The sequence below is a fragment of the Danio aesculapii genome, chromosome 6 (genome assembly GCF_903798145.1).
Source record: "Danio aesculapii chromosome 6, fDanAes4.1, whole genome shotgun sequence".
Classification (NCBI taxonomy): Eukaryota; Metazoa; Chordata; class Actinopteri; order Cypriniformes; family Danionidae; genus Danio; species Danio aesculapii.
This window is the reverse complement of record NC_079440.1, coordinates 35,238,324-35,264,634: the sequence shown is the minus strand read 5'-3', so window position 1 is coordinate 35,264,634 and position 26,311 is coordinate 35,238,324. Positions and strand designations below refer to the sequence as shown.

Sequence of the window (26,311 nt, the reverse complement as noted above, 5' to 3'; positions counted from 1 at the left end):
GAAGATATAGTTATCATTTACTCACCGTTATCTCATTCCAAAGGTCTGTGATTTCATTTCTTCAGTGAAACATAAGTACTTTTTTTGAAGACTCTGTGTATACACCAACCTTTTCAGTTTATGTTGACTTGTTGTATTTTGTAATTGTCAGCTAGTAAGAGCTGTTTGAGGGTGTACTCACACTAGGCAAAGTTGTCTTGAACCATGCCCAGATGTGATTGTCTCCCCTCATCTCTCCCCCACATTGCGTTTTTTGCCTTCCAAGCTTGAGCACGCTTACGTCATCGATGATGTGACCGTTCAGTTTAACAGAGAAGCGCTCTCGCTCTGTACAATGGAGACTGCTTTAGTTATATTGTTTTAAATTATTTTAAGTCATTTGATATGCAGTGACACACAGTCAAATCTTTTGCTGAACAGATTCACCATTTTGACACTCATAAATGTTGAAAGTCATCGTGCTGCACGTATTAGGAGGTTTGCTGAAGGTGGCCGTTGATGTGCAGCGGGGCTTTGTATCTTTAACAAACTATGACAGTTCGCATTCATTGAAAAGTAAGAATGATTAATAAATCCACATGAAATTATCCCTTAAATGTGACGTCGGGTCTTCAGTTTTGCACTCAGGCATGCTTTGCACTCACACTACAAGGGTACCGCGCCAAAGCCCAACCAAGCTGGCAGCTAGCTCTCTGCAACTCTCACTGGCCCACTGAAGCCAAGCAGGGCTGCGCCCGGTCAGTACCTGGATGGGAAACCACATGGGAAAGCTAGGTTGCTGCTGGAAGTGGTGTTAGTGAGACCAGCAAGGGGGCGCTTAACCTGTGGTCTGTGTGAGTCCTAACGCTCCAGTATAGTGAAGGGGACTCTATACTGCTCAGTAAGCATCGTCTTTCGGATGAGACATAAAACCGAGGTCCTGACTTTCTGTAGTCATTAAAAATCCCTTCCTTCGAAAAGAGTATGGGTTTAACCCCGGCATCCTGGCTAAATTTGCCCACTGGCCTCTGTCCATCATGGCCTCCTAACAATCCCCATATCATAATTGGCTTTATCACGTTGTCTCCTCTCCATCAATCAGCTGGTGTGTGGTGTGCGGTCTGGCACAATATGGCTGCCGTCGCGTCAGGTGGATGCTGCACACTGGTGGTGGATGAGGAGATTCCCCCCAAAAATTGGTAAAGCCCTTTGAGTGTCCAGAAAAGCGCTATATAAATGTAAGGAATTATTATTATTGTAATTACAAACCACGCTCTGGCACACCTCTTCCAACATGGCTGGCCAACTGAACTGCGCCTGGGCCTGATTCGGCCTGATTTGTCAAATGAGCTGGGCAATGGGGATTAAACCTACCTGTGCACGGCTCGTATAGCCTAGTGTGAGTACGCCTTGGCTTTCTTGAGCGTCTATTTAAGTGCGCATCCATCTTATGCTGGAACCCTAGTTTGATCATATGACGAACAATACTATACATCAGTGAAATCCCAAAATGTATTTTCACAAACATTATTTAAAATCATCCAAAGAAGGATGAATGGCATGCCAGTTTAGCATATTTAGTTTAGTTTTTAAGTTATTTGAAAATTTTAAGACGTGGAAAAGTTTATGTTTTGATTTGTGGACTAGGGATACCACAGTAATTAATATTACATTGACCCATTTGGTGCTACTTTTTTTTTTTTTACAACATTTATTTAACAGAACATATAATAAACGAAACCTTGACCCTAAAACTGTGATAGAACCGAACCGTGAGCATTCTATACTTTTATACTCTTACTTCTATATTCTTTAGTTTTTCACTTTAAAGCCATGATGAAAACGAAGAATCAAACAGTCTTTGCTTGTAAGTTGACGTGGAAAAGTCAAAAGAGAAAAGTATGTCAATTTTACTGTCCAGTTATGACATTTACATAAAACATTAATCAAGAGAAGAGAATTTTATTTATTTATTTTTTTTTTTAAATAAGTAAAAAACCAAGAAAATAAATAAAAAAAAAAAAAGTTTTTGTGCCGAAATCTAAAATATATATGTTGTTTGGGTGCATTACCAAAAACGTTCCCACTAGATGCCCACTAGAATAAGTTTTTTTTTTTTTTCTATCAAAAACATCCAAACATCAGACAGTTAAGTTTGATACTTCGGCTTCAGACTCATTGCATTACATTGAATGATATTTCAAATCTATGTTTTTGTATTGACTTTATATACATTGGTTTATGGGCACTAAAACAGGTAAAGGTACCTCAGGCTTGCACGCTTTCATAGAGATCCAAAGCCTTTTCTATATTTAATCAAGCATTTCAAGCAGCATTTTCATCCCATGTTTATAACACAACCCTTCTTTCTGTACAAGCAAAAGCAGCTAGTTAGCTAAGCATAAGTTTAGAGAAAAACAGAAGTCAAAAAACTGAATTATTTTGTACATATAGGATGCTATTTAAACCTTATTAGGGATTTAGTAATAATTTAAGACTGCTGTTGCATGTTAGTTAATGGGGTCTTTTGCTTATCAGTGTGTGTGTTTTTATATTGTAGCCAATGATGCTTTCTGTGTGTGTAGGAGTGCTCGGGTTCAATGTTGATACTGTGCTGTATGTGTGGGCTGGGGCTGGACATATTGGCCGAGGCAATAGATTGTGTAGTCGAAGCTCTTGTATTGGGTGTAGATTGATGTTGGAGGTGATTTGCTGTTGGGCTCTCGAAACATTTTGTACTAAAGTTCATGTCTCCTAATACAGAGTAGCTACTCTCATACACTCCTTCACACACAACTTCTCCCACAATCTGTCTTAAATATATGCTTTGAAAGGTGAAATAGACTGTATGGTGTTTTTTGGGTCTATAATAGAGTATGATAATGAGCACTGACAGAAGTTGTTCTCTGTATGAATAGCAGTGAGTGTGTTGTGTTGAATTTACATTACAGTGCTTTGGTTAAACAAAATCTTGTCAGTAAGAAACCGATTATTTCAGCCGTCTTTATAAAGTGATTAATGTTAATAGTTTTTGAGCATTTGTGCTTTTTAACATTTGTCCATTATGCTCAATTTACTTTAGAAATGGGTATATAAGAGATGTGTCCTTTACGTGTGTGTGTGCGTGTGTTTGAGAGGAAGAAGCATCAAGGAGTATGTTTGCGGGGCAGTCTCTCTGCTCTGGCCTCATGCCCTGGCAATTATCTCAATGATTTCCTCCTCTTTTCAATTCTCTCCATTTCCACACGGCCGTCCCCTCCATTAAAGGAGCAATTTACCAGAGTGCTGTGACACAGGAGCCAGGAGTAAGAGAGAAAGAGAGAGAGCGTGAGAGAGTGTTGGGTATGTTTGGGAAGGTGAGGATGAGATTGGAAGCGGGTGTTGAAGGAGGGACAGTAAGTGGGCGAAAAGGAATAGCTGTCTCACTACACTGTCCACATTTGGAAATTAGGGGTGTTTTTGAAGGCAGATTGTGAAAAAAAGAAAAAGTTAATGTATTATAATATATAATTTGTAGTTTGATGCTATTATGATGAACTCTAAAAAAACAAAATTAATATGTAAACACTTATTTAAAACACTTAATATTTAGTACATATCAGACTCTGTAACGGATAAAGCAATAGTAACACTCGGTAAAAGCATTGTTACTCATACTCCTTCATCTTTTAGTTTCAGTCTCTCTAAAAAACCTGTGTTAACTTGGTCTTGATTGAAAAACTAATCCTCGGACAAATAAGCAGTGTATTAAAGGCACTTTATGTATGATTGTTTTTATAAAAATGTAAAAACACACTAGAACAGTGGTATATTTTTACTAAATTTTGTACTTACATTGTGACATATGTTTTGACGAATGTTTAAAGCAGGGATGTCAAACTCAATTCCTGGAGGGCCGCAGCCCTGCGTAGTTTAGTTCCAACCCTGCTCCAACACACTTACCTGTAGGTTTCAAACAAGCCTGAAGGACTCAATTAGTTTGATCAGGTGTGTTTAATAAGAGTTGGAACTAAACTGTGCAGGGCTGCGGCCCTCCAGGAATTGAGTTTGACATCCCTGGTTTAAAGGTACTGTATGTAAGTTTTTGACTTTTCTAAAGCATAAAAATACCATAATATGTTAGCAGATATTTAAGAAACATGCTAAGTGAACATTCGTGTTTATCTGCAAAACAAGGCTCAAGTCAGATAATCTGCTTTGAAAATGTGTGTTATGTGCCAGGACGTCTGACTTTGGTTTCTTCATTTAACTCGCCCAATGCCAGTATATTACTTTATTATTATTAAATTAATATTAAATTATGTTTCAGCACCCCGGGTTACCTTTGTGGAAAACCACTATTTCATTCATTCAGTCAGGAAGGCTCTCAAGGTGTGCATCCGCAACCAAAATGTGACCTTTGGTGGAGAGTAACAGCCTCCGAAATAAGACTCAGATTCAGAGTTCCACATGAGGTTATTAATTAGCAAAAATATAGATACGAACGTAAACATTAGGTGAGCAGGTTACATTCTAACCCCGTGTCCTAACAACGCGCTACGTGATGAGATTTGCAGTGATGAGTAATTGGGCTGTTTGCACCAGACCCAATACGACAGAAATTTAAATACAGCCATTCAGAAGCACAGAATAGTACACTTACTGCACTCCAATGGAATGGTAAGGTAAATGGTAATCTGCTGCTGCTTTTAGTAGTATGGCAATAAATGTTATGTTAAATGGCATTTAAACTCACATTACTAGCATTTAACACTGAGTAAAGCACATGAGGTTTACCTGAGGTGATCATTGTCATGTTTTCTGTTGTTCAGCTGCAAGAAATAGAAGATGTTTCTACAACATACATTTTAGGTGTTGGTTAGAACAAAAACTCCTTTTAAAATAAAAAATATTCCTTCTATCGCATGCTATTGCTTTTTTGATAGAAAACGGTTTAAATCAGCCTTTAGGCTCAACAGTCAGGCATACTGCTGTTGGTGTCAACAATCTGGCAACCTGCACTTGCATGTGTTTTGAACTAGGTGTGCAGTATCTAGTTCAACCACTGGGTGTCAAACTTAAATACTCAGAGTCTTAAAAAGTATTAAGAGTTGATAAATCAATTATGAGAAAATTAAGGCCCTTAAAAGGTATTAAAAAGTCTTAATCACATTTTTACGAGGTCTTAAATTTTGTGTTGTCCAAAGTGTTTTACTCGTAAAAAGAATAAATATATTTATTTTCCTCCTAATATTAACAACGGCTTGCTCGATCCAAGCAATTGGTTCTGGTCGGGACGTGTCCGGCCAAGCTCCTCCGTCCGGGTGATGTGACATAATTTGCGACAAACGCAGGAAGGTGATGTGACGCTCTCCACATGCGAAACCATAGAGTGAAACAGACGGCAAAATGGGAAAATGTACGTTTGCGTACTCCTGGTTGGAGAAAGACGGGTTTAAACAGTGGCTGAAGCCTGTCGCTGAAAACCACTGCATAATTTATTTGAGTTGCTTATCTGAGTTTTGTTGCTTGGTTGTGCTCCATTTATTTATTTAACTACAACTGTTTATTACCAATTGTTTATTAAGTTAAAGGTTTAATACGGATTAGAACTTGAAGTGGCAATGAGGTCTTAAAATATTCTGAGAAGGTCTTTAAAAGGACTTAAAAGTATTGAAATTATTTTTAGGATTCCTGCATATTCCCTGATACTGCACCTTTAAATCCATAGAAATTAGCAATTTGGTATCACAGACTATGTCCTTTGTCGCCATGCTAATTACATAATACTATCTTGATTTCTAGTGTGGTTTATAAAAAACAACAATAAAAAAAACAGGAAAACACCAAAGAAGCTTTAATATGGTGTGTGTTTTAATAGACTGAAGTCTATTAGAGCAGCATTATAAAAGAGCCTTAAAAATGTATTTAGTATGATAAAACTGCTGATTCGTCCACACGTAATCTCAACCAGAAGAACCAAAAGAAATCGACTGGCATAATAAAAGCTCATTTGCTTTTATATTAGGTTTTGAATCCTTTTGAGTCCTGTAGAATGTAACGAAGACAACTGCCATTATTCCACACTCCGTCATGGTGTCAATACACCTTTGTTTGTTGTCATGACATGCTCTCTAGTGGTAGAAATCACATACACATACTGGCACTATAAAAAAAACATACATTTTATTTATTTATTTATTTATTTTAATCCTAAACTTTTCCCTAATGTCAAATGGTATCTACGGTGTTCAGCAGATATGAGTGCACCCTGCACAAATAAATTAATATTTTTAATAAGATGCTATACAGTATTATATTTGTGCATATGCATTATATTAGTCAGTACTGAAGTCAAATCTGGAGCTAATGTAACAATATAACTTGAGGTAATGGTCCAAAAATTAGCACACCCAAATTTATTTGTTAGGAAAAAAATATTAAATAAAAAACTTCAAAAGAGGAAAAATCAAGAGAAACAAAAATATATAACATTTTGCTGAAATTTTGTAGTTTGTAATTTCTTATATGTTTTGCTTGAATTTAAATGTATTGTTCTTCTATTTTTTTATTTTCTATTTATATTTCTATTTTAAGATGTTTGGTGACTAAAATATTATTTTATTAAGTATATCTCTTTAATAAAGCTGTGTTGTTTAAATTCACCAAAATATATTACCTATAATCACTGAGAAATGGATAAAAATATTGATTTTCAAAATGTAATGTACTAATTTATCCTGAGCACAACATAACTATAGACAATACAGGTTATTGTTACAAGTGATTGTATCTAAAATGGATTCTGTGGAGTGAGAAACTGATGCCAGATTTAGATTCAGTTGTGCTACTTCTGACATTATCACATCCTATATGTTTGGATCAGAAGTATGTAGTTGTTCAGAGATGGTGTTTTTCCACAACTTGCCACTTCATAACCTTTTATAACAGAGTGGGAAAAAACGGCCTAAATTTTGTTCTAAATATTTAAATTGAGTGATTGAATTAATTGATGTTTTAATTTAATTTCCACCATTTGTCTTTTTTGCTATTTTTTTACAGAACCCTCTTGCAGAATCGTTTGAGGACTTCAGAAAGGCAATGGAGGGGGCGGAGCATGAGGTGGATAGGCGGAGAGCTGTACAGAGTCTCGGCCAATAAGCTCTCTCGCACTCAAACCACCTGCACGCCTACAAGTAGACCTGGTAATCACTTTGCAAAGATCCTTGCCTAATCAATTAGCAAAATTCTAACCACTAAAAATATTAGAAATATATATATTGCCCAATATTTTGTTGATATGAATATGTGCCCCTGAGAAGTGTTTTCACAGGTTTTCAATGGTCAGTAAATATATCAGTTGTCTCAAAGTACATGGTCTAGATTATCAACACATCCAACGATGGAATGGAGGAGGGGGCTACAGGTCGCTTTCTAAAATAATAAAGCTGTCATCTGTCACTGGCTACAGGTTGATACACAGAGAGAATGAGAGAGATTGTGAATAGCCTAGATTAAACCCTGAAGCCCTAGTCGGATGTGGAATTAAAGATCAGCTCCTGCTCTGAGATGGGAATTCCACACAAACGCACATACACATGTCTATTTATGATCTCCTCAACAAATTGTAGTCTCACCGCACAGGATTGGTACAGTTAATACACACAGACTCCATCACTTTTTCACATAGACTTCCCAATTGCATCCCACATAGCCAACGAGTCATTTCTCACATACGCTCAGATCTTGGATTCCTTGCACTATGCTCTCACCGCTCTGTCACTCAGTGCTACAAAGAGTACAGTGTTTATTCCTACTTCTCTCTCAGATTGCCATTTGGCTGCGGCTGACGGTTCCTGACATATAAATAAACACCATGATATCTTGTCTTAGTTGTACTTGCTGGCCTCCGTCATTACCAATGAACGTGATGACCTTTAATTACATGCTGTTAGTCTGGCTTGTTATAAATAAATATGCTGGTGCGCTAGGATGAGGCAAGAGGAACAAACAAGCACAGGCTATAGCTGATTTCAAGAAGTTAATTATGCATTCCCAAGTACATTAAGGCAATGACTCAGTAGAACAGCATTTGGAAAATAATTGAAATTTCACAAGGTGGCTACTAGTACCTCAAATGTACTGTAAATATTATAAAATTGTGATGAAATTAGTCCATGAAACTTGGCAAACATTATGATAATTGTGGACAAGAGTCTCACACCTCCATAAATTATTATATTTTTAATGTATAATAGCGAGTCTTCCTTTTATAATTTTCTTTCACTTTTTATACTACAGGTGAGTGGTACAATCCATATGTTTCCTCCTCTGGTCATCAAGGAAAAACATCAGCCACACAATATGTGGCCAGGTTAGTATTGTAAGAGATAATACATACCTCAGAACAGCTATATATATATATAGGGTTTATGAACTGAGAAGTCAAAATCAACCTATTCTGTTGACATGTAAGCAGCATTTATAGTATAACGTCATCATGGGATACAGTGGGTACGGAAAGTATTCAGGCCCACTTAAGGTTTTCACTTTTTATTTTATTGCAGCCATTTGCTAAAATCATTGAAGTTCATTTTTTCCTTATTAATGTACACACAGAACCCCATATTGACCGAAATGTTGACGTTTTTGCAGATTTTTAAAAAAGAAAACTGAAATATTACATGGTCCTAAGTATTCAGATCCTTTGCTGTGACACTCATATATTTAACTCTGGTGCTGTCCATTTCTTCTGATCATCCTTGAGATGGTTCTACACCTTCATTTGAGTCTAGCTTTGTTTGATTATACTGATTGGACTTGATTAGGAAAGTTACACACCTGTCTATATAAGACCTTACAGCTCACAATGCATTTCAGAGCAAATGAGAATCGTGAGGTCAAAGCAACTCCCTGAAGAGCTCAGAAACAGAATTGTGGTATGGCACTGATCTAGCCAAGGTTACAAAAAATCTCTACTGCTCTAAAAGTTCCTAAAAGCACCAGGGACGACCAGAACCTCTCCTAGAGCTGGCCGTCTGGCCAACTGAGCTATCCGGGAGAAGAGCCTTGTTGAGAGTGGTAAAAAAGAACCCAAAGATCACTGTGGCTGAGCTCCAGAGATGCAGTCGGGAGATGGGAGAAAGATGTAGAAAGTCAACCATCACTGCAGCCCTCCACCAGTCGGGGCTTTATGGCAGAGTGGCCTGACACATGAAAGCACGCATGGAGTTTGCTAAAAAAACACCTAAAGAACTCCAAGATGGTGAGAAATAAGATTTTCTGGTCTGATGAGACCAAGAAAGAACTTTTTGACCTTAATTCTAACCGGTATGCATGGAGAAAACCAGGCACTGCTCCTCACCTGTCCAATACAGTGCCATCTATGAAGCAAGGTGGTGGCAGCATCATGCTGTGGGGGTGTTTTTCAGCTGCAGGGACAGGCAACTGGTTGCAATCGAGGGAAAGATGAATGCAGCCAAGTACAGGGATACCCTGAACGAAAACCTTGTCCAGAATGCTCAGGACCTCAGACTGAGCCAAAGGTTTACCTTCCAACAAGACAATGACCCTAAGCACACAGCTAAAATACAGAAGGAGTGGCTTCAAAGCAACTCTGTGACTGTTCTTGAATGGCCCAGCCAGAGCCCTGACTTAAACCCAATTGAGCAACTCTAGAGAGACCTAAAAATGGCTGTCCACCAACATTTACCATCCAACCTGACAGAACTGGAGAGGATCTGCAAGGAAGAATGGCGGAGGATCCCCAAAGCCAGGTATGAAAAACTTGTTGCATCTTTCCCCAAAAGACTCATCGCTGTATTAGATCAAAAGTGTGCTTCTACTAAATACTGAGCAAAGGGTCTGAACACTTAGGACCATGTGATTATTTCAGTTTTTATTTTTCAATAAATCTGCAAAATGTCAACAATTCTGTGTTTTTCTGTCAATATGGAGTGCTGTGTGCACATTAATGAGGAAAAAATGATCAAAAATTATTTTACCAAATGGTTGCACTATACGAAAGAGTGAAAAATTTGAGGGGGTCTGAATACTTTCCGTACACGCTGTATATTTCACAACTCAAAAACATTCACATTAGTCTTAAAAAGAAAGCATATATTGAAGCCAGATTGTGAAAATGCCATGTTGTAGAATGTGCCACTTTATTACGTGAAAATGTGGTTAAGCTCTGACTCCACAGAAGAATGTAGGCTGTCAAATAAACATGCAAAATTGATCATGAGTGGGCACCCAGCTGTGTACTTTTGTATGGTAGGACCTAATCTTGGATGCAAAGCATTTAACATTTATTAATATGCACATCTTACAGAAAGAGAATGTTTATGTCCTAATGAATCCTCTATGCATACTTAAACAATGTGTTTCAATGAAGGGGCTCAAAACACGATTAAAAACAGACTATTGCTTCTAAGATAGGATGCTTTTTGATGTAAGAATCTTAAGTGGACCTCAGAGAACAGTACAATACAAATAGGTAGTTCATGGCCCCTTTAATTTGTGTGTGCGTGTGTGTGCGTGTGTGTGTGTGTGTGTATACATTAATTATTTACATATTTATTTATTTTTGCTGCATCAGTCGTGCTGTGCAGAGGAGTTTAGCAATAATAAGACATGCCCGACAGAAGAAACAGAAGGCCAAGCAGTACTGCATGTATTACAACCGGTTTGGCAAGTGTAACCATGGCAACACCTGCCCCTACATCCACGACCCTGACAAAGTGGCTGTCTGCACCAGGTACAGAGCATCTCTGCAAAGTCTCACATTAAACAAAATGTCTAACACTGTAATTTTGAACAAATTGAAATTCTTGTTCTTGGTTGGCAGGTTTCTCAGAGGCACATGTAAGAAGACAGATGGAACTTGTCCGTTCTCACATAAAGTTGCCAAAGAGAAGGTAAATATGTACCTTTAAGTGTTCTTTCACCAAGAGTGTAAAAATATGTAGGTTTAAGTTTCATTTACATGTGGTATTTTCATCAATTCAGTTAACAGTATATGACACTATATAATCAGGAAATATTTGTTACACACTTGTAAATGCATTTGAGAAGTTCACTTTTAGAGTGCAAATAGTCATGTGGTAAAATACATTGGAACAGGCACAAAAGACCTGTTACTTCTCATTTGCAGATCTAACATATGTTCATATGCAATGTAAAAAATGTTGGGTTCCACACAATCCATTTGTGTTGAAACGACGTGAAGAAATTAAGTTAACTTAATAGTTTTTACAAATTTGAGTGGACTGAACATAAAACAATCAAGTTGTCCCCCCAAAAAACTTGAGAATTGTGTTGATTCTGCTCATTTGAAATAAGCAATTTGAACAAGCAGCAAAAATCATATTTTTTAATGTGTGTGATGCCATAACAAGTATCAATATTTTATTGTACCAAAAACAGAATTATGATCAGAATTGTGGTTGCCATCCACATGCTTAATTTTCACTTGCTCATAAGTAGGGCCAGACAGAATCTGCGGACATTTTTTGCTATTTCTTCGATGAATTTTGTAAAACGTGCGGATTTTTGCGGAGAATTTTACGAGTATCATAACTGAATCTATTTATCTACTAATAAAAATTTTTTTTTAAACTTTTATCTAATCTTTACAATGCAGTTCCAATTAGATCCACTTATTTGGTAAACAAAGCAAGTCTCTCATATATCTACTAATCAACAGAAAATATTACTTTACAAACTGTATTATAAATAAATCATATCAACATTTTAATATTACTGTTATTCATGCATTGGGTTAAATTAGGCTGTCCAGTCTCTGTGTTCAGTCCGTTACAATAATGGTGGAAACCCAGACAGGCTGTCAGGCAGCGTAATACAGAGAGTGAATCAAAGCGCATCAAATGATCGGTAATTAAAAGGGAAAAAAGAAAAATTTAATAAATATACTTTTATATTAGACGCACATCTGATGTGCTTGTATTTGCAGCAGCTCCACGTCCACAACTTCACGCATTGGGTTAAATTAGGCTTTACAGTCTTCCAATGCAGATCCAATTAGATCCACTTATTTGGTAAACAAAGCAAGTCTCTCATATATCTACTAAAAGACAGAAAATATTACTTTACAAACTGTATTATAAATAAATCATATCAACATTTTAATATTATTGTTATTATATCACAATAATATTAGTGAAATGAATTTTAAAAACTGAATTAATAAAGACTACACACATTTACACAAGTAAATACATAGACTCAGTGATAGGCTAAAAATCTGAGGAAATCTGCAGATTTCTTGCATGCACAAATTTATGTGGGCCTACTCATAAGCAATAGACAGAATGCAAACAGAAGACATGAATGTTAATACCAAGTGGAAGCACTGATTAAAAATGTGTTCAAAAACAGGATAATACAGATAATAAAGTGTCAAGATCAACCATTTACTTCATGTTTATATTGAAAAGAGATCAAATTTAAGTAAAAATATGAATAAAAGTTCAGAATGCTTCTCTGGAATACAAATGTTTGATTTGATAGTTTGTTTGTTTTTATAATAATAATAATATCATGTTTTCTTTGGGGCAATTTATATACAGTAACAATGTTTTCAGCCAAAAACTGGAAAATGTGTATGCGTTTTGCCTGTTTGTTTACACAGCAATGGCATTTTGGAGACTGAAAACACACAAATTCGTAAATGGTTTCAAATTGGATGTTTTTTATTATTATTTTTAGGATGTTTCAACCTTCAATAGATAGTACAGTAGAGAGTTTTGACAGAAATCTGTGGGGAGCGGAGTGAGAGAGGAATGAGCATCAAAAGACATAGAGAAAGGAATGAGCACCTCAGTGCTATATATCGACACATTTACCACTAGGCTATTGGTGCCAACAAGGTGGAAGTTTTTGAAAATGCTGCCATTGTAGCATCCTTGTAAACGCCTTAATCAAAAGTCTGTAAAAACAATGATGTCATGTGTATGCACTGTATGTGTTATGGTTGCATAGATTAAAGGTAAGCATGAACAAACACATCGGTGGAGTACGTGGTAGTGTTGCTGTTGCTTAAGTGTTTGCTAACGCTTCATCAGCAAAATGTGAATTAACTTCACATTACAGCCAACAGCAGAGACGTGTGAAATGACAAATTGTACACACACACACACACACACACACACACACACACACACACACACACACACACACACACCACTTCCCTACAGTAATTCTTTACTAACAAGGTTACAGCACCAAAAATTAGCCAGGCATATGTAATACAGCGGGTTTGGCCATTTTCGCAAATATATGTGTAAATGCGAATTGTTTTGAAAATGTTGTTTCGTAAACGTGAAACTTTATTTAGAAGGCATGGGGGGAAAACGTTTGTAATGTAAACGTAGCCTGAATCTAAGCAGAATTGAATCCACATTCATCTGTCACAGGGCAGATCATAATCTGATAGACCTGGTTTCACTCATAACTCAAACATAAAATGTGCAGCTACAGTATTTTATCTTCGTAGGGCAGTATTGACAGATGGATTTATGCATAAAGCCATCAGAATCTTAACATAAGTCATGACTGGCCATATGTGGTAGTATCAGGTTACTGTCAGGGCTTGCTGGCCGGTGGGGTGATAATTAAAGATACTATGTCAGGTTCTTAGCTTCCTCTCTCAGGTTATGATGGTGTGTTACAGTCTCAATATCTGTGAGGCAATCCCATAGATTCCTGAGTTACATACTTTGAGGTCTTTGCCGAGGCATTGCCGTCATGAAGACAGGTGGATATGGGATCAGTATTGACGCAACATGTGACCCATCATATACTAGTCTAGATTCTCCTGAAGTGAACATTACGACCTCATTACTTACCTACCCCTCTCAGAGACACATTCACGTGCATGTGCATGGTCATTTTTTGTCTTAAAGTCTGCCGTCTAACCTTGTTACCCCTTAAGCTGATTCCATTATAGAAATATTGCATGTGGAGGATTATTGTCAAATAGAATCTGATGATTTTTGGGCTATTGCCAGGCTATTGTTCATTTATGGGTTTAAATGGTCTTTTAGATACCAAAAGTAAACAAGAACAGTGACTAATATACAATCATTGTGTACTCCAGTACTACCATAAAATCAGGATTCTAACTTTTATATCCTTAGCAAAATCTTAAATAGCAGATTTATGAATGATTCATATTTTAGGAATCTTTCAAATTGTCTGGAGTACTTTGAGCGAATGTTTAAAGCTTTGCATGAAATTGTACTGCAATAGCATTCATACTACTGCTGTTGAGTTGGTATTCTTGTTTACAATGAATGGAGGCTTGGGCTCAGAATTGTTTAGGGATAAAATGTTCCAAGCTTGAAGAATTTGTAGATATTAATATATTATATAATGACTACTCAGCCTCTTTTAGAATAATTAATGGGAAAGTTCACTCAAAAAAAAAATTGTATTTACTCTCAAGAGACTCAAAATCTTTATCAGTTACTTTATTTTGTTGTACACTATGTAAGATATTTTGAAGAAAGCTGGAAACCTGTAACCATTGATTTCTATAGTAAGAAAAACAAATGATTTCTGGGTTCTGAGTTCTTAAGTGCATATGTCAAAGCAATTCACAAAATAATCTGAATTATCTTAATTCATTTGCTAATATTAAAATAATATTAACGTTTTTCTAGTATTATATGGAAGTAACAAAGACACAATATAATGTTTGCATGTACATTATGTGAAATTGTTTTATGGAAAATCTGACACTAATTAAAACAGAATGAGAAATCTCTGGAAATTAAATGTAATGAACCTTACACCTTACACATGCATTGCAATGCCACATCTGAACCAAGTCTTTAGGTATGTCACCATTGTAAATGCAGGCTCATATACATTTTGTGCCCAGGGATACAGTTTTGAGAACCAAGAAATATGTATTGGGATCAACATATTTTAGCAGTTTTTGTTTTTGTGAAATCCACTAGAGATTGCTATGTATGTTTTCAAATATGTTACTTGGGCACGTTTTCTCATATGTGCCATTTCTCGTAAATCCTTCCTTGAAAAATCCCCGAACTGTCTTTTGCTGTACTCTAACCTCAATCTGCTCCCAAGTCTGAGACCAAGCACCAAGTTACCAAGCAAAGCAGTCACGAAAATGCACAAAATGCAGATATATGTGCCCACATGCATATATTTCTCAGTTCTCAAAAACATATCCCTGGGCACATTTTCCCAATGTGCCTGTGCTGCAAATAACGCACACCCGAGGTAGTGACATGGTTACAATGCAATGTGGGTTTTTTTTTCTTTTTTTTTGTTTGTTTTGCTTTATCAGATTATTTGCTTTATTTTAACTTTTAAAGTATTAAGCTTTAACATTTTAAGAATGCATCTTGTATAATATGAAAGTGACAGACAGACCCCCTAGCTTTTCACAAGTTTTTTTTTAAAATAAAATTTACTGATTTTGTTGTGGTAATTCCCAGAATTTTGCAGACAATTTTGCAAATAAAATATTATAATAAAATATTTTTATTTTATATTTTATTAAAAAAATTTATTTTATTTTAACTATATATTTTTATTTACCATATTAGGTAGCCTACTATGTTAGGTGTTCAATCTGACACAATGACACAAATCATAAAAATAAAGCTTCTTTATTTTGGTCTCTTGTCAAGATGAGATCTAAAACTGTAGGAATTAAGCCAAAGGAAGGTTGTATAACTCTTATCCACAATCTTACATTCTTTCACTCAGATTTCACTCCCCGGAGCATCTGACATCATGTACCTCATTCATGACATGCGTTAGGGCTTCCCCTACCATAATACACCTAAAACATGGATTTTCGTTAAACTCATCAATGGCAGGGAAGCATTTTCTCTCGTTAACTGCAGAAAAAATAATTTATTGATTAGATGCACATCGTGATACCAGCCATACATATAAAGCGCAAATAATGTCCTTCTATTCGGTCACATCCAGCGGCCATCATCCTTGAACCAATTTCCATCCTTGCTAGCTGCTTGCTTTTCTGTTAGTTCCATTGCTCCGTTTGTTAGATGTTTGCTCTAACTTTCTTTTGCAGTCTGAAACGCATCAAATGCACAATGCACAGGATGTTTAATCCCTTTTTTGCATTGACTTCACATGTAAATCACTCGCGCTTCATCTGCCTATGCTTATTGCACAGGCCACAAACCCCCCCCCCCCATGTAATATAATGATTGTGGTAGGTGAGACGTAATTTTTCGAGAGACACAAAAACATCTATGTACCAAGTCATGTAAAACAATTAATTGCAAACTGTAATAAATATAATTTGATTATATGGTTTAAAATTAGATGTTTTATGAGATTATTTCTGTTTTTTTGCGATTATTTTGTGTTTAAATTAAGAATTTTGCAGGATGGCCAAAATTTGCGTCTTTTTGTTTATTTTGCATTGGATTCAGCGATCACGCAATCGCAAAAAAACTAGGAGGTCTGGACAGAGACGTAATACAATACAAGATTTACAATGACAGCAGGAGTGGCAAATGAAGAGGTATAAATGACAGGTTCAGTAGGCCCCGCTCAGAAACTTTCCCCATACTTTCTTGTCACAGCAAGACACCTGTTTGCCTTGTTTGTTTGCCACAGAAAAAAAGCCCACCCTCATTCACTTTCTGTAAAATACATAGTCTTACTCTCCCCCTCCTCTCTTCATATTCCAACACTTGTTCAGACTTTTGCTTGTATTCTGTCCAAGGCCCTGCTCTACCAATACACCCCCCCCCCCACACACACACACCGAAAACTCTGCACCTGTGACAGTCGTCGCCCTCTACCCCTCCAGTCCAGCGAGAGACCAGCTGTCCACTTGTCTTAAAGGAGCAGAGCCACCTCATCGCAGCACAAGCCCACCTGCTCGTCCCAACCCCATAATACCCCCACAGCCTCGGGGCTCAATTTAACCCCGCACCCTGTGTGTCATCCATGTATATGCTATGAAGCATGGCTTGAGTTCACGCCTGCGATTGAAAACGATACAGTCCCCCCTTCCAAATAACTGAGAAACAAGACCCCAACCCCCCAAACCCCTTCACCCCAGCCATGGCTGGCGTCCATTTCCCCTCCCCTGCACATAAACACATCATGCAGGTGGTACGACGCCCCGCTTGGGTCAATATTTCTGTTGCAGTTAATTAAGCAGAAATGATATGACCCCCATGGAAATGAGATTCCACTTAAGAGGGCAGCGCAACCCGCCCCCCTTACACCTTCCACCCCGCTCATCGTGCGCCCAAACCTCACAGTCTATTTTAAGCCCAGAGAGCAACTCAAGTCACGTTCAGATTATTCATACATGCAGATTATATTCACCAGGAGTCAGTGCAAATCTGTGCCATTGACACATGCACATAATTACTGATTAGACAATGTGTGATAAATGTGTGTTTTGACAGGGACTTCAATAGGTATGACATTATACTGGAACCAATGTGTAAAACTCACTTATGTTTTCCACTACTTACACATGTTAGAAAGTGGATTTAAGGCTCAGTCGTATAGTTTCCACAGTCAACCTTTAGATATTCAAACTTTAGTGATACAGTTGAAGTCAAGATTATTTTTCCAACACAAATCTAAACATAATAATTTTAATAACTGATTTATTTTATCTTTGCCATATATTTATAATATTTTACTATAGATTTTGCAAGATACTAGTATTCAGCTTAAAATGCAATTTAAAGACTTAACTAAGTTAATTAGGCAAGTTAGAGTAATTAGGCAAGTCATTGTATCACCGTGTTTTGTTCTGTAGACAATTGATAACACATATTGCTTAAGGGGGCTTATAATATTGACCTTAAAATGGTTTTAAGAAAATTAAAAACTGCTTGTATTCTTGCCGAAATAAAACAAATAAGACTTTCTCCAGAAGAAAAAATATTATTGGAAATACTGTGAAAACTTCCATGTTCTGTTAAACATTATTTGGGAAATAATTGAAAAAGAAAGAAAAAAAAATAATGATACTCATTTTGACTTCAACTGTGTATGTTTTAGTTTGTAGTTTCGCGTTGTTTGATTTGTGTGGGATTAATGAAGTAATTTTTTATATCTAAATGAATGGTTCTTTCTTTTTCTCGTAGATGCCGGTGTGCTCATACTTTCTGAAAGGGATATGTAATAACAGCAGTTGTCCCTACAGCCATGTCTATGTGTCTCGTAAAGCTGAGGTGTGTGAAGACTTTGTGCGAGGCTACTGCCCTCAGGGCGATAAGGTAAGGCAGTTGAAAGATTTATATTGCAAAACACAAGTTTTTGATTATTCAAATATAGAGGAAGATTGGGTTCTTAAATAAACAAATTAGTTAAATTACAAATAAATTAATTATATAATCTGTCTATCTGACTATCCAAGTACTTATTGTGTTATTGTTCTCTAAAATGTAACAAACAAATAGAAAATAACTTGTAAATAGTTTTAATTGAATTAAGTTTCTTTATTGTAACACTTGTTATTGGCATGTTAATTAGAGGCTGATCACACCGAACACACTTTTTGCGTCAAGAAGCGCCTTTTTTGAATGCTTTACTACTTTTATCTGCCTGCTGTGCCTTGTGTTTTTACTGTCACGTGCTGTTTGGTGGCAGTTGAAAAAAAGAGCTTAGAATGACCAAGAGGCGACACTCAATAGAACGTTCCATTGCAACAGCAGCGCCCAGCGATTCCGCCATTCAGAGTGAAAGCGATCGGCCATCCATTGGATCTTATTACTGTCGCGATGGCAAGCAGCTGCTTTGTTTTTATTTATTCATTTAAAAAGAGCTTCAGAGCTAAAATACAACCTGAAAGACAACAATACAACACTTAAAATCATAGACTGGTGATTATCAGCACTTTTAATAGTTTATTTTACAGACTTAATGTTTAATTCATTAACCATATTGTTTTTTTGAAACTGTCACTTTTAGGTGAAATTACTTTAAATTACTTTAATTTAATAGTTTACGCACTGGCATAATACATATTAATACTGACATGTTAAATTAAACTAACATGACTTTCAAAATGGGGTGTTGATAGCAGATTAACAGTACTTTTTGTTGGAGTATTATATTATAATAGTACATAGTATTTTTTCAAGTGTTGTCAGTTTAAAAAAAGACTAATAAAGTTTTTATTTAAAAAGCTACTTTCTTCAAATTTATTTATTTGTTATTTTTAGATATTTTTTTATTCATGATTTTTAATGCTGTCATTGAAAATCATGGAGGCCATACAAACTACCAGATAATGTAGTTTTTGTTGTGTATACTCATTTTTGCTTCACCTTTATTTGAGTAAAACAAAAAAGTTAATAAGTTATTTTGTTAACCTTTTATGTTATATGTGAAACAGATATTTTAGATATCAGATGTATTTAACTTAGTCTGGTCAACATTTTGAAAATAATCAAATTTTTTTTGGGATATTGTTTTAAAATGTTACTTTTCAGAGGGGATGTACTCATTTTAACTTATATTTAACTCAATATTTTAATTCATTCTGTATAATGTTAGTTATCTGTGCTGTTTTTCCATTGAAATTTTCATTCCAAAATGGCCCCCGCGTGACACTAGCGGCATCTAGTGGCTGTTTCCCAAATAGCAACATAATGTCGCCTCTTGGTGGTTCTATGCTCTTTGCTAGAGGTCACTGTTTTAAATGATCCAGAGTTGTATGCCTTGTATGACAGAATATTTTTAAATATTACAATTATAACAACATCAACAGCAACACTTGCGCACGATACGCAGCTGATTTAGTCATTACCTAGTGACGTAAAAAGAAAAATTATTTTTCGTTGTTAACAAAAAAGGCAGTCTGGTGCGGCTAATGTTTTTAGAATGTAAAATCGTGTTCGGTGTGATCAAACCTTAAGTCTGTAGCAAGCGTTTCGGTCATTTTACTTCTTTAATTTAAAAAATGAAAAGTCTTACTTGCAAAAGATGTATGTATTAAGCAACGTTTTGGTCACACAAATGTTATCAGGCATATAAAAACAATGTTTTACAAAATTCAAATTAAACAGACACTTTTTTAAACACACTAAAGCATAGACCAATCATCACAACTTAAAGTCTTTGCACACTGAAGTCCGAAATTTTCGTATGCGTTTATTTCCGTAGGTATTCATTTGCGAAAAATTCATCATGTAAACAAACCTTGCACACTGAGTCGTTGTGTATTAATTAAACCATTACAAAAAACGCAAAACATTTCGGAGTCTGAGAGTTCAGCTCATTATCACAGAGTTGCGCAAGGTCGAATTTATATTTTAACATGTGAAAATTACGGACGAAAATTTCAGATGCGTAACATCTACAGTCTACTATATTTATATGAAAAATAATGAGGGAAACAACTATGAATAAAGTTTTCTCTGCATTTACATTTTATAGTTACGGGTCACTAAAATATCATTTTTATTTTATTCTGTAAATTACTCATGTTAACTTTTTCTAAATTTAAAGTGGCTTTAAAAACCTAGCTTAAAATTAATTATAAGGAATAAAACGCTTTCTTTAAAAAAATATTATATTTTTCATGCATTTATTTGGTTTTACATTTTAAACTGCCATTAAAGTACAGTAAATTGTTAATAATTATTTGACCAGGTTTTGTTTTTCTTTAAAATCAAGTTCCTTCAACTGAGAATATATTCATCTCATTTTATACACACTTGTACACACTTATGTTGTACCTAAATGGTTCTATGGTAAATGGTGCTGATTAGGAGAAAAAGAATGACTGTTTGGCACATCGCACATTCAGGTCATCACTGTCAACATACTGTATCTTCATCTACTTGCGTCCACATAGATGCTGTTCTCATTATTCCAGCGTACATGTACTTTAACATTCATAACATTTGTCGGATTAAAGTGGCTTGCGGTCGATGACAGTTTTATGGGTCTTAATGAATGAATGCCGTTTATTGGTGATGACTTTTTGCAAGAGTTTTAAATAGAGCTCTTAAAACTTGACTGTGTTCCTGATGTTAATCTAAACCTTCATCAGACTGCTTATGACATATGCATTTGGTTTTCTCTGTGTTTGTGAGTGGGTGACATATTGAGGGCAGTAACAAGAGAGGGTGATGTGACCCACATTTACTAAGTGTCCTCATGTGCCCTTAATCCAGCAGGTTCTGACCCATCCATGACCTCTATCTTCACCCTAACACGCGCACACACAAACACACAGACACAGAGACTCCTGTTCTCCCATCACACCTGTCCCACACAGGAGTGTACAAACCAAGGCTTGCAGGACAGGTGCAGCCCCTGTTATATTGTAATATTTTTGTACCCTTTTTCTCATATTGTTTGTATATGTGACATCATTTGACTTGGTTATGTTATTTGTTACATTTATTGTTAACTTAACAGTTTGCTCAGTAATATTTCTTAAAATAATGTTTAAAAATATGTTTCAGTTCAGTATTACTTAATAGGCTCATTGAAAATACAGCATTTATGAGTCTAGCTTTATTACAGTAATATAATGTAATTAAGTAATATAATTTAGTGTTTTTGTCATTCAGAAATTATAAGAACTTAATTTAAATGAAATCTTTGAACCACAAATAAATCTATATTTTGATATTTAACTGAAACATTGACTTCAAAATGTTTTTAAAAAGATTAAAATAGATGTGTATGAATCTGTCGGTTTAATGCAACACTTCAAAGAGACATACGCTCTTTATATAATGCGCAGATTTAACTTAGGCTTTTATTCACTTTTATTGATCAGAGAACTATGTTTACAGCATTTCGCATTTTGAAGATACTTACTCCCTGCGTGCTCCGGTTTCCCCCACAGTCCAAAGACATGCGGTACAGGTGAATTGGGTAGGCTAAATTGTCCGTAGTGTATGAGTGTGAATAAGTGTGTGTGGATGTTTCCCAGAGATGGGTTGCAGCTGGAAGGGCATCCGCTGCGTAAAACAAATGCTGGATAAGTTGGCGGTTCATTCCACTGTGGCGACCCCAGATTAATAAAGGGACTAAGCTGACAAGAAAATGAATGAATGAATGAATGAAAGTTACTTACTGGGAAAGACAAGAGGGTAATTTTCGTTTTTCCCATAACACTGGGAAACATGATGATTTTATATGAGCAGTTATTTTACTTTGAAATGTGTGTTCCATGTCAGAATGTCTATTTTTGTGTTGGACTGTGATCCCGCCCACTGTAAGTGCAGATTCTACTCTCGAAAAGAAGAAAAAAAAAAAAGCTTGATTGAAGGTAACTCAATTTGGGATATTTTGCTGCTAAATATGGCATTTAAAAAAGCATACTAAAAAAAAATTGGAGAGAGATGGGGGAATATGATCTGGAAAGGTCATCAAGTCTTGACTCGAACTCTGGACACCCGCAGTGCAGTTTGTGCTATGTCTGTGCACTGAGCATTAGGCCGTTTAACTAACTTCATACATAGGTTATTTTCCACAATATCTTTAATTTCATAAAATATATATCACACAAGCTATATTTGCACAATACAATGTTTACAATACAGAATAGTATACCAGTGTGTTGCCAATCTATGAGGCAGTGGTGTGCTAGTGTTTGGTAATGGACCTCTAAACCTGAGACTGACAGCTAACATGCCTTCATTTTAAATAATCCTCATTTGTATTCCAAAGAGAAGCATTTTTCTTATGGGTTTGAAATGATGGAAGATCATCACCAAATCCTTGCGTTTCTTTTTTCTGTTGAACACAAAAGAAGATATCTTAATGAAAGCTGAAAATGTGTAACCACTGATTTCCTCAGTCAAAAATATATTTTGTGTTGTACAGAAAAAATAAACTCATAAAGATTTGAAACAAGTATAGAGTAAATGATGAAAGAACTATTTATCCAAGTAATGAGACCAACTATTTTTGTAAAGTGTCACGTTTTTATTTTTTACCAAAAAAAAAAACTTTTAATATTACAGGTCAATAAGTTTTAAAGACTTTTTTAAATGTGACCATTATTTAGAACACATCGCTTTAAAGTGTCCATAGGGACGTGTCTTTGTCATGTAATACTACAGTCCAGATGATTTATGCATATATACTTGTTTTTTTTCTTTTCCCCTTCTCTGTAAATATTGACAAATGTCCTAATATCTGATATTCTGATTATCAATGATTTGATAAAACATGAATTTCATCATTTAAACAGCTTAATAATGGTCATATTATTTGACCTATGATGAGATTAGAGCTGCTGGGTTTACAACATCTCCCAATACATGAAGTGACTGTTTAACCTGGAGAAGAATAGAGTAAACATTCTATTAACAAACAATGTGTATCTGATGAGAATAAAGCGCATTGTTTCATTAGCTATGTTGCCATCCGAAAATGTGAATTTATGTGCAAAACTGGAATATCGCATAAAAGATGTGCGAATAAAGCAGCGTTTCCACTCAACGAGTCAAATAGAACAAAATCGCCACTTCCTGATTAACTGCGCCAAATATCAAAAGTAAAATGGAATTTGCTGCAGTAGGAGAAGCTGCGTGAATTTTTTCTTTATTTATTTAATGACTCGCATCTCAGAAGACAATGTCTACATGCAATGAATGTCTGGTGGTGTTCGAAGGCATGAGAAGCGGAGTACAGATGCTCTTGACAGTTCTGGAGGTAATAAATAATATAATAACACTAATACTGAAATATTTAAGGCAATTCAGAATGACCGAAACAACATTTCAGATGTTTTATAATGTGGTCCTGCCATTTTGTCCATTCACACACATTTTATCATCACATGATCTCTTATAACAAAATTCACATGACTTTTTTTTTAATGCGCATACTGAAATTTGTTCGGTAAAAGTGTTTCCATTGTACTTCATTCGCATCTTTTCTTATCGGATAAAAAGTTTATCCTACTCAGTTATGCGCATATATTTGTTATCCACATTTTCAAAAGTTATGTACATCTCACATATCCAAAATGCGCATAGAAATAGGTGGATGGAAACATAGCTATTGTTTAAAAAATTATTATTATTGTCACCTCCACAGACTTTTGTACATTTCACAAATCATAAATGTGTATGTTTGTATATACATTTAGATCTCTGAAAAGTAAAATACACATCAATACACATAAATTATTTGTTTAAAAAAAATCTATGACAAGTGCATCTTTTCTCTGGCATGGCACCAGCCCTTGCACGAAAGCAGATTCTGATTTAGCAGCTGATCACGTGACACTGAACGTTCTAATCACACGGCTGTGATTGTACACTCTAGGAACCAGCCAAGACTGATCACACCAGTCTGATTGTGCCATCAAAAGGTTAATTACAAACTAAAATGAAATCTAATACAATATGATTCAATACAATTATCTGGCATGAGAAAACTCAACGTCATATAGTTTACTAGAAATACAATAGACTAACTTTTAGTTTCGCACTCGATTTGTAGAGGTTGTCATATCGAGATCATGTTTATCATGCACATCTCTGATATCAAACAGTTCCGAACGAAAGTCCAAGACAACCGCTGTATGTGCCCATCAAAAAATTACTGAGTGCATCTTTTTAACTGAAGTGTCATTTTTCTATAGATTTTAAAGTGCAAAGCTTTCAGCATAATTCATATTCACCAGAATGAAAGTGATTTATTTTTTACACTGACAGTTACTCCCTTTATTGTTTTTCTGCAGAAACTTCCATCGCCGCCCCTATCAGTCCTCTGCTCTTGGATTTGTCTCATTCTAGTGAATTGTTTCTCCGCAGTGTTTTCTGCTTCTCCCGTCTTCTCTCTTTGTCTCTGTCTGTCTCCCGCTCAACCCCCCCCATCCCCTCCACTTCCATTTGTTCTTCTTTGCTTTCCCTTCATCGTAACAATGCATTCTCCCGCTGTCAGGGCTCATTTAAATATTTGGGGTGAGAATGAGAATATATAAGAAGAGAGATATTAATATTTATTCTATTAGCCGAAGTGCTTAGGTCTGTAATTTGCGCCGTCCCAAAAGCACTGTCTTAGATATGATGGATAGCACACCATAATTATGGACGTGAAAAAGTGCTGATGACAGCAGTACAGGCGAGGAGCCAGCAATGGATACGCCAGCGGAGCAAGGGTTAAAGCGCACATCTCATCCTCGCTCTGTTCTTTTTCTCTTCTGTCTGCATTCCCCATGTTGTCCTGTCCCGTTTCTTCGTTTGTTTGCCCGGTCCATCTATTCGCACCTCGGCCTGATCGCTTTCCCTCTGACTCTCATCCTCTATCACTCTGTCACTATTCTCATTTCCCAGCTCTTTATCATAGCTCACACCACCATCCCTACGTTCCGCTCTCTTCTCCACTTTCTTGCTCTCTGTCTCAGTAATGTAAAATGTGCTGACCCTTTCTGCTTTGTGGCCATAGAAAGCTTTCTAATGGCCCCCAGAGACTTCCCAGCCTTTCTTAAATCAAGTGGAACATTGTTAACTTGCACTGATATAAAGATGTTCCATCCACTTCTCTCTCTTTTTTTTTCTCGTCTCTCTCACGCACTTCTCTTTTCCCTCTATTTTCCTGCTTTTATGTAAATTAAAATGTATGAGAGAGCATGGTTGGGGAGGACTTGGGCTTTTGTGTTTTCTCTGCTGGAATCGCAGCAGTGAACATAAAGTTAATGAGGCTTCTCTGTACTGCGTCCACCACACCCATCTGGGATTTTCTGCTAATTAGATATGATTCCAAATAGCCAATCAACTTATAGGTTAGGTGAGATTATATTACCCATGCTACAATAACTTTCAATCATTTGTAGAAATGTTGGTTGGTTGATTGCTATTGCATGATAGAGATGCGTCAATGAATCGGTCTTAATCCATATTGACCAATTGTTTACATGCAGCCACTTGCTGAGGGCAGATTATCCAGAAGTGGGAGGTAAAGTGCATTTAATTTGTGCTGTGAATGGATATGTCTCTGGTGAGGATTGCTTAATTAAATTGAATGATAATGATGACACTAAATTTTCTTGAGGTGAAACTTTGCCAAAACTTTTGACACAATCTAGCATGCTTAGTTGCATTGTGATGGATGAATGCGAGTTTAAATGGAGATTTTTGCAATCTTAATCTAATCTTTAGATTTAGTTAAGAATGAGTATGATCATTTGAGAAATGCATTTTCCTGTTTAGAAAAACTAGCTGAGACGACTTGATATTGAGAGAATAAAGTTTTTCAATTTCATGTTTAAAAATGTGTAATTATCTTTTTGTTTTCTTTTTTTTATACATTAAAACATTTTTTCAGAATTAAACAGTCAGTGACAGCAGCAGTTTTTAAAATTTTTCTTAAT

The 26,311-nt window shown here is 36.0% G+C and overlaps 1 protein-coding gene across 1 annotated transcript in view; it reads left to right on the top strand.

Moving 5' to 3' along the window:
- zc3h3 (zinc finger CCCH-type containing 3) overlaps window positions 1-26,311 on the top strand; it is a 143,198-nt gene that overhangs the window by 79,989 nt on the left and 36,898 nt on the right. Inside the window, exons 5-9 of the mRNA XM_056460077.1 lie at window positions 7,021-7,163; window positions 8,260-8,332; window positions 10,559-10,717; window positions 10,808-10,877; window positions 18,105-18,236. Of these exons, the coding sequence (XP_056316052.1) occupies window positions 7,021-7,163; window positions 8,260-8,332; window positions 10,559-10,717; window positions 10,808-10,877; window positions 18,105-18,236 (577 nt within the window). The remainder of the gene's footprint in view (window positions 1-7,020; window positions 7,164-8,259; window positions 8,333-10,558; window positions 10,718-10,807; window positions 10,878-18,104; window positions 18,237-26,311) is intronic.